Source organism: Cryptotermes secundus, unplaced genomic scaffold, assembly GCF_002891405.2.
Source record: "Cryptotermes secundus unplaced genomic scaffold, Csec_1.0 scaffold649, whole genome shotgun sequence".
Lineage (NCBI taxonomy): Eukaryota > Metazoa > Arthropoda > Insecta > Blattodea > Kalotermitidae > Cryptotermes > Cryptotermes secundus.
The window spans coordinates 505,712-515,791 of record NW_019738882.1 but is presented as its reverse complement, the minus strand read 5'-3'; the positions used below and the strand labels follow the sequence as shown (position 1 = coordinate 515,791).

Genomic DNA, 10,080 nt, shown 5'->3' with positions numbered 1-10,080 from the left:
CTCAGCTCACAGTTAAAGCCCAGCCAGTTAACCTTGCTATCTCTCCCCTACACAAAATCGCTTGTCCCGGCTCCCTTCCCCCACCCCTCCCACACCACTGCTTTCACTTGTTCACTTGCAGTTCATCCCCTTCCCTCTCTGCTCTAACGGTATACTCTTTAGTCTGCTTTATCGTGTCTCACGGTGTTGTCGCTTGCAGATTTACTTATACTTTTTCTTCAACCCTGAAGATGGGGGCGATACGTTCCTCCGAAACGTCGGTTAACACCACATATACACGGTGCCAAATCCCAGAAGACTGCATTCTTCATAGTCACCGCCGTGAAAGCCTCAAATCTTACACAGGCTTTTTTTAAGTCTACAAATAGCGGATATACTGTCTCATTGTACTCCCATTATTTCTCAAGTATCTGATCAGTAGTTGGTCTATTACATTGAAACCCACACTGATGATCCCCAATAATTTCATATATGTATGGACTTAACCTTGAGAGATGAATATTAGACAAAATTTTGTATGAAGTTGATAGCAGTGATATCCCCTGGAAATTACTAGTCAGTTTTATCATCCTTCTTGTGAACTGGTACAATAATAGCCTCTTTCACTGATAGGCAATTTTTCCCTCTGTCAAATAGAAGTAATCAGCTTAGGGATCTTAGAACATATTTTGCTTCCTGCTTGAATAAGTTCTGCTGGAATTTGATCACTACCGGGAGATACGAGTATATACCTTTTCACTTTTGCAATAGCAATTTCAACCTCAAAAGGGCTAGGATCAGGTACTAATGGCTCAGCTGTATGTATTTCTATCTGCCTAACATCACTGACTCTATGTTCATCGAATAACTGAGAGAAGTAGTTCTTCCTTCTGTGTATTCAAAGCGTTGTGGGAATCTGCAAGATCACCATTCTCATCCTTCACTAAGTTACTTCTAGGTTGGTAATCCCTCTTAAAGTTGTTTATTCCTCTACACAGGTCTCTAATGTTCTTGTTCTTAATTTTCACTGCAAGCTCATCAGTTTTGTCTTTCAAATATTCCCTTCTATTCCTGAAATGCCTGCTGGTTTCATGTCTCATTATCCCCATTTACTTCGCTTGGATCCTGTAGCCACTGCAATTTGTCTTGTTTTCTTTGTCTAATAATTTTGAGCATCCTTCATTGAACAATGGCGTATGCTCCTTCAGTTAATAATAACCTAGACTCTCTTTGGCAGAAATGTTATTCAGATAGTTTCCCAAGCTTAATAAACATCCACCTTAATGTCTAAGTTTTCCAAAACCATGAACCTGTTTGAGATTTCAACACAATACTGCTCTTTACCCTCTACCTCTCTACCTCATTTACTTTCTTGAGATTGAACCTCTCCATATGAACTCAGTGTGTTGTTTGTTTACTCACTGCCAGTCTTTCCCTAACATTTGCCACCACCAGGTAGTGGTATCAGAATTTGCTGCCCTGAATGATCAGACATCAAGAATACTTAAATATAATAACTAAACAGAGAATAACAACAATAGTGTGGTAGGAAACAAGTTTAAAAAATACCATAATGAAAAAACTTTAAACAACAAAATGGTATCTGACAAACCCCACTACGCTGTATGTCTTAAGACGGGATGAAGCCATATACATATGTTCATTCACTGCTGCAACAAAGTTTTATAACAAGAGCCACCCTCATCACTTCCACAAATAAAGCAAGTACACTGAACAGATTACTGCATCTTAAATTATAGCTGATTATTATTATTATTATTATTATACACAACAGTGATTAAGAAGAAATGTTATTTTTTCATATTGGCAGCACAACACCTGAATGGCCATGTTTTCATTACAAGTGTTATAAGCACGATATCTTTCTTCAAAATGAGGGCTCTCTTCTGCTTTGAATTTCTTTGGTATTTTACAGAAATAAGAAAGCCCTCTAGCACTTCTTGTCCTTTCAAGCCAACTCTGTGGCATATCACCATATTACAGTAGGAATATATGCAAAAAGTAATCTTTTGACTTCAGAAACTCAAAATGAAGCAGCATTATCAGTGTACAGTGATATCATGGAAAAGGCCAAGTCCCACTGTCTTTATCACACATGACCTACAGTTTAAATTAATTTAGTCAAAGTTGATTAGAGTACACTTAAATAAACATACGCTGTTCTTTTTTCTTCTTTACCATATTATATGCATCCATGATTGGCAGTTTTGAATTCATGGTCTCTACAGTTGATTTACTTAAGAGTGTACCATTGACCAGAACATTTTCTTACCATATTACCTGTGGCACATCTGTCTGATCTTTTTAGGCAAAAATGATATCTGAAAACGATTTAAGCAAAGGTGAATATTTCCTACCAGGCAACAGATATACAGTAATTTAAAATCAGTATCAGAATGGAACAATACCACAGATGTAACTTAATTTTCAAAGCAGCCCTATCAATGTATTTGTGTCAGATTAAACAATTCACTTTCTCATCAGATTACTACCATTTTGTATTTGTTAAATTTAACATGCAGAAACCAAGTCACCTTCATATTTATGGTCCATTTTTTAATTATGCCATTTTTGTATCCAACACATTGATTCAATGAGTAACACAACTCTCAGTCCATTCCCAGTTTAAGCATATTTCGCTTACAATGTTCAATTAAACTTCATTCAATTTTATAACAGTCATATCATCTGAATGACATTTAGTTTTATTAGTACAATAACACAGAATCTACTGTGTGATGGTTCACTCTTGTGCATTGTCGCTGTAACCATTATGATGTCCTGATCACATTACATCTGTGGGGACAATAATTCTGAACTGTATCGCTCTGCTGCCAGAACTTCAAGAATGTTCTGACAAATATCTCTGACATTGGGATTCACCTCAGTATTATTGTGCAGGTGGTGCAGGATAACACTGCCTCCTTCTTCCATCAGCATTGGGCAGTATCGCTTTGCTGCAAACACATTTTTCATTTTACTTTCAACCCATACATTTCTGATTCTAAGTGATTCTTAATGCACTGAGTAAGATTTACCGTGTGGTGAATACTAATGCTGTGAATTATGTAAGCAGACTTAAAGTCAGCGGTAAGTTTTTGTACGTACTACAGGACACAACCCTGCATACTCTGTTTAATGTTAACAGACAAACAAAACCCAGCTTTTACTAAATATTGTATCCCTTTCCTTCTGTATAAATACAGTAATTTAGTTTTCATACCGTCTTACTACTGAAATCTTAAGAAGATCAGGAAAGATTCCTGTGGATAGTGAGTGATTACAGATGTGAGTTAGATTAGAGATGCACAACCTTTTAAAATTTTACTTGTTATTCCATCATAACCTGAAGAGTTTTTTGTTTTGAGGGAATGTATTATACTTTTTATTTCAGTTTCAGTTTTTTTTTAATACCAGGGAATTTTCTAGGAAATGCCTCTCTTAAAAATGAAATGGCATTATCTCCCACTTCCTGATGCAAGTTTAGATTTTCTGTAATTGTCAGAAAAAAAGTATTGAAGGCATCTGAAATTTCTCCTGGGTCATCAACTTTTTCATCACTTATAAGCAGAGATGGTATCTGTTCAGTTAGATGTCATTTTCCTGTTTCATGTTTTATTATATTCCAGGTTGTTTTTATCTGATTATTCAATGTTGCTATAAGCCTACAGTAATGCTGCCTTTTAGCCTCTTTTATAACTCTATTCAGGATTTTGCAATACCTTATGTAATATGTTCTCATGTAGGTATTATTACTGCTCCTGCTGTCTACATACAGACGCCTTTTATGTTTACAAGATTTTTTATTCCTTGTGTAATCCAGTGATTTTTTATTCTTACACTTTTATTCTGCATAGGAAAACTGGCTTCAAAGATATTTAGAAAAATATATAAAAAGGAGTTAAACTTATAATTTGTATCCTTATTTTTGAAAACAGGTTCCCACATTTCATTTTCTAATAGATGTTGAGATTGAGCAATTGTTTCACTATTTATTTTTCTGGTTCTCTGTCTCAAGGGTGTTAAATTTACTTCCACAATAATATTATTTACTACAAGAAATTGAGCATCATGGTGAGAGAGGCCACTGACTATAGGAGATGTACAAGAAGAGCTTAACCTTGCATTATCTATAAAGATATTGTAAAGTGTTTTGTTACCGAAGACGTCGTTCGGATTGTTAAGTGGTTTATTTAACAACCTACAAGTCTTGCCTACAATTAATTATAACACTATTACGGGTTTACACAATTTACAACCCTAGACAATAATCTGTCCACTCTGTCCTCAATAGTCTATACGTATTCACAGTACGATAAGGGAGCTATACAAGTGTCACTGTATTACACACTCCCAATTACTTCTCTTGTCAGCCAAGCATCTGCTTCTCACACTGTCACTTCTAATCACACGTTCCGGTATTCTTCTTTCCGCTACAACTGAACTCTGGGACTGTTCCAATTCAACTGTCTCCGGTGGTGGCTACATTTCAACTCAACTCAATTCAACTCACTACTGAATAGTGTTCGCTACTACTTATTTAGCCTCGGTATGGATAACACAGAAAACAGTTACGTAATAGGTACCACTGTTTAGTACCATCGTGTTTACCGATTTCCTAGCAACAGTCATTGCACAACTCGCCTGTTGCGTGACGTCATGTTTACTGCCTGCCTAGCAACACTGTTGAGAGTTGTTTACTGCTCTGTAGCAACCGCAGCATCCCTTGGTAACGTCACCACGGGAGGGGGAGGGGTGTTAACTGGCCTATTACCGCAGCAGCGGCAATGCTCCGAAGGTGTTACGTCACCGCTGGTGGGGGAGGGGGTGTCCTACATAGCGCAAATACGTCACACTATTATCAATGGCTATGCTTGAGGAATTTTGAAGTCTTGTTGCAAAATTCACTGTGTGTGTGACAGACTGTATTTCCTTATTAAAGAGTTTACCTGTTTTTTCCTGGCTGCTTTCATTTAAATAGTTTAAGTTTATGTCTCCACAGATTATAAACTCAGACTTTGGATTGGACAGATATTTGAAAGTTGCATCTAGTCTCCTTAGAAATTCATTAACCTCTCCTGAAAAAGCTCTGTACAGGCTTAATATAATTAGGTGAGATGTTTAGTTACCCGCTGTATTGGGCTGTGCCAAAGCTCAAGCGGTTAGTCACTGGCTTCCCACCATGGTGGCCCGGGTTCGATCCCGGGTCTGGTCAAGTGGAATTTGTGGTGGACAAAGTGGCGCTGGGGCTTGGTTTCTCCGAGTACTTCGGTTTCCCCTGCCAATCTTCATTCCACCAAATTCTCCATCATCATAATCACCCGGGAGAGGCTACAATAGGCCAATCAGTGGCCACTGTGCTGAGTGGACCCAGTTGCATTCCACTCCCCACTGAGTGAATTACTAGCAGTATTGCACAGATTTCAAAGTCTTGCTCCTTACAGTGTTGAGAAACATCAACTTTACTGAAATGTAGATCTGTCTTAACAAAAATACACACTCCTCCCCTCTGTAGGCTCTTTCAGCAAAAACTTGAGCCTAACAGGTAACCATTCATTGAGAGGAGCAGCAATTCCTGTTCAACCATGTGATGCTCACTTAAACATAATATGTGAGGGTTTATGTTGTCTATTTGAAAAGAGTGTAGTAATTCATCACTTTTGCTTCTCAAGCCTCTGATATTTTGGTGAAAGATATTTATTGAATTTAATGTTTCTGCACTTTGTCTGTGAATTTCCAAGACTGCTGAACTGCATTTTAATATATGTTATGCATCTTGGTGCTTTTGAATTTAATCTAAAAAAAGGAGACGCCCTAGCATTGGTTGTAACAGGAATACCGGTTATACCTGACACATGACCACCAACAACCCCCTCAGCAATAAGCTGTGTGAGCCTCTTCTTGCCTCAAGAGCTCAGGTGCAGGCCATGTCATAAGTCTAAAGTTTCACCTCTAGACCAACATTTATAGTAAGAGGAATATCAATTTAAATTTTACCATTATTAGTATGACCCTGAACAAAACTCATATTCTTATATTCAGATTCCTTCCATTAACTGACGGTGGATTTTTTCTTATTGTAAATTAGGCTCAAAAAAGGCTTAAAAGTACAAACTATTTCAGAATGCAAACCTGGAATATATCTTACCATTTTTAGTACAGACATGCTGAATGGCCCAAACTGCCCATAACTGCACCTGGAATGCGTCATGACAAGTCAGCAGTGGGAAGAATGGGTGAAATGAACGGTATGCAACCATCTCACCCTCTGGTGTCTCCCAGTTTAACACTACTTCACCCTGCAGAACAGGGAACCAAATTTTTTATCAGATAGAGCATGAATCATGAAATCATAAAATAATCATTGTTTACCTTCAAATGCAACCATGAATACACTGCAGTATAGACGAATGAAAAATATTCTAAATAGTCGCTACAAAAGTGTGAAGAACACACACCACTTCACTGTACCTATATGTAGTTCAGAGGAACTCGTTTTAAAACAATTTCTCACAAACATACATATTGTCATGTGTATCGGTGACTAGTAGATGGGGTTTGGATTGGTGAGTCGATTTATTGGATATTCACCAGTTGCAACTACAAATAATAATAACACTTTCAAGATTACTGAAATTATAACACATAAATAAGGCCTTCTATATCTGCTATATCTAATTGCAAATGATGGATTATATGAAAATTGAGATCTGAGATTCTCATAGCAATGGCTATGGCAAGCAATGCTGGGCAGTCTGGTGGATCAAAACCAACATTTCACAGGAACCTACCACCTCCATCCACCCTGATGATGGAAGTATGAGGCTCGTCAAAAATACTGGTAAGGATAAGTACATATGACATAACATTCCCAGAGACAGTAATGTTCAATGAAAGTGCTTCCATGTAATATTTACAGTCAGCTTCTACCACGTGTATATACCATACATTAAACCTCACAAAATTTAATGTGCAGAAGACCTTCATGAATACTGTCACGTGTTTATGGCTCTATGACTAACAATAACGGGTTCTGGATTGGATGATTGTATATATTAACACCTTTTACAATCTCCCTTAATCACAATCAATTACAGCGCTATGGCTAATCTACTCACTTCACAAATCACTACGACAGGTTCCATTCTCATTCTTGTTCTCCACTGTACTGTTCTGTGCCCTCTTATAATTCCTCAGCACAGACCCCATAGAAGACACCATTTTCTGTTATCAGGAATGCATGTTGAGTGGTTCTTTACCTGGCAATAGATGTCCTACTGTTCTGCGCATTTGTTTCTGCAGGAATGTGTTTAGTGACCTGTTGCCTAGCAATGGCCATGGTGTGGACCACATAAAAATACTTCTGCAATACCTTTTCTATTGGTGCGTGTGCATATTTCAGGCATTGCCTAGAAATGAGTCTACATGTCATAATATTCTGCACTTAGATTATATACCGTGTAATTATGAACTGGAAACTGCAATTAGTGGCAACACACTTACCAGCTCTTCTAACAGCTCTTGCCTTGTCACTGTCTCAACCATCCATGTGTCGGCACCATCACTTGCCAAATGTGCAATGATACCCGCAGCAAAATAACTTACATCAATGTGGTCAGAATGAAGCAGCTTCCTGCACATTAAAATACGTCATGATCAATATGATATAAGCAAAACTTCCCTCACAGCAACACAGCACAAATAAATATGGCATGCATTACCTCAACCTGGACATGAACCCTGGCACCATGAGATGTGGCCGTAGTTGGGATACTTCTGCTATGTTATTTATGAGACCTAATACTTTTGTTTCAACTGCACATTCATCCTGAAATGTCATTAACACTTCCAAAAACAAGTCCATGCCACCTTCCTCTAAAAACACACTGCATGTTGTGGGAGATTCATCTGTAAGTCAAAATTATAATACATTTCTTTTAATATCTTAAATATTATTCATCTCTTTAACACTCATCTCTGTGTCAGCCTATACAAGATTTAAGATTACAAACAATATACTATAAGTACACCTTATAAATCTCTTAATTACTAACTCTTTGACTGGCGTGAAGGGTATTTAAATCCCAGNCGTCCGGGCGTTAAAACACGCCCGCGCCAGTCAAAGAGCTAATAACAATGAAACAAAAAAGGCAGCATAGTCATTAAAATTAGGATGGATAAAAGGAAAACGGGATATATAATATAAAACTTGACTGAAAAGTGGTTAAGGATTTGGCCAGCTTTTCTACTTCAGCCCTTACCACCAATTCCAATATTGGTCTATTTGCTACAACCCCTAGAACTTACTATCCACTTACATAGTTTTCAAAAACACTCTCCAAGGACACATATTCCTATTACACCACATTCTTGCCTTCAAAGATACATTGTAATAAAAAATGCTACATTTGTCCCTGTGCTTAATTAGTTAAGCATTAAGCTATGAAGACAACATGGGGGAGTGGACGTATGGCTCCACCTTTCCTGCCCTCAGCATCAGATGAAGGTGAGTGGTCACATTCACATTACTACATTAGTAAATAAAATTCCATCCTTTACACCCATATTAATCTAACTGTACAACCTACAAAAAATAATATTCTGTGTATAATCTTTCAGATCAACCACTGCTACTCACCAAAGAGAAAAACAGCAGAAAGGCCACTCCAAATATTCAGATTAAATTCCAACATAAAGTTATATTTTGACTTAGATTGAAAAGGACAGACTGTATATGACTGAAAATGAATGTATATCATACAAGTGTGAAGTGACAAATTATATAACAAATTCGAGCTACACAGAACTTCACTGATATCTAATAACTCAGAAATTGCAGTGTTTGTATGGGAACAAGTACAGTCAATTTTATACTCATGTCTATGTAAAACTGAGTATGATCAACCTAATTCATTATTTCCTCCTCATTTTTAAAGACTTTTATGACAAAAAAATTTGTCCTTACAGTATAGCTATTTTTGGCCGATCTGTGTGTATCACCTTAACGTAGGTCTGTGTAACAGTTAATTTTATGACTTAAGAATAAACATAAGTAGGATGAAATCTTATATACACAAGAAGTTTTGGGAAGAATAACCTCTTTCCTCTGATGCAACATGAACCACATAGAAAAACAACAGCTCTTCTAATGTTGTATGTGTATTTGTTGTCATGGGAACATGTTTACCAAGCCACTAGCAACGGCCATATCTTCTGGCTTTCTGGCATCTTGTCACATTGCATTTAAAAGTTGTCGAGGGAACACACAGACAGTAAGGTGACCTCATAAGCCGCCTTTTATTTTTTTCAAAATAAGGAAAGCAGGTTAAAAGAGTCACAAAAAAGGCTCGCCCCTGAAAACAGAAACTGTATATAAGTTCTGAGTTTCTGTTTTGCATAATTTCTTCATTTGAGTGCAGTTTCTTGAAAACATTTGTAGCTACAACTGCTAAAACAGAAACTTTAAAGTATGACCAAGTCTGAATGCTCCAGGAGATGCTATGACTTCAAAATTGCTGTTACTATTCATGTAAGAAATAAGAAAGAATGCATAACAAAATATACTGCTGTTTTGTGAGGAGGAGGAAGTAGAGATTGGAAGCCATGAATTAACAAGTGGTGAATGTGTGTACCTTCCTATTTACTTGATGTCTTTTCAATAGATTCAAAGCAATCATTAAAAGTAACATAAATGCCCTGTGTGCATAAACAAACTCCTGATGATCTCAAAATGGTAACTGATTGAGTTAATGGTGGGTGCACCTTTCACACTGATGTTCTAAACAAATGACTTCAGACTCCACTTGGTTTTGTCTCCATGCAACAGGATAGGATTCTACTCCACAGATTTCCAGGCTGTGTTTCCTGAAAATTGTTCTGCACAAACTCCAAGGTTTGTCCTGTGAAAATCTCATATAAATCAGGACCATGAGCAGAAAGTAATGGGAAATGGCAGAGTGGTGGGGAGAAAATCTCAATGAGTAAAATATGATTCCTGCACTTAAAAGTGCAGTATAACTAATATGAGATGATAAGTTCTGCACAAAGCCAGGAAGCAAACTCACCTGCTCCACCTCCCTC

At 37.3% G+C, this 10,080-nt stretch overlaps 1 protein-coding gene and 1 long non-coding RNA gene across 10 annotated transcripts in view; one reads left to right on the top strand and one right to left on the bottom strand.

The window, feature by feature from the left end:
- LOC117282840 overlaps positions 1-9,040 on the top strand; it is a 15,605-nt gene extending 6,565 nt beyond the window's left edge. The window contains exon 2 of the long non-coding RNA XR_004513747.1: positions 8,620-9,040. This is a non-coding gene — a long non-coding RNA (uncharacterized LOC117282840). The remainder of the gene's footprint in view (positions 1-8,619) is intronic.
- LOC111871227 (protein zyg-11 homolog) overlaps positions 2,522-10,080 on the bottom strand; it is a 52,625-nt gene continuing 45,066 nt past the window's right edge. For all 9 annotated transcript variants that reach the window (XM_033754170.1, XM_023864178.2, XM_023864175.2 and 6 more), the window contains 4 exons: positions 7,722-7,908; positions 7,504-7,633; positions 6,149-6,299; positions 2,522-2,957 (listed from right to left, as the gene is read on the bottom strand). In XM_033754170.1, coding sequence (XP_033610061.1) covers positions 2,791-2,957; positions 6,149-6,299; positions 7,504-7,633; positions 7,722-7,908 — 635 coding nt within the window. In that variant the 3' untranslated portion in view covers positions 2,522-2,790. The remainder of the gene's footprint in view (positions 2,958-6,148; positions 6,300-7,503; positions 7,634-7,721; positions 7,909-10,080) is intronic.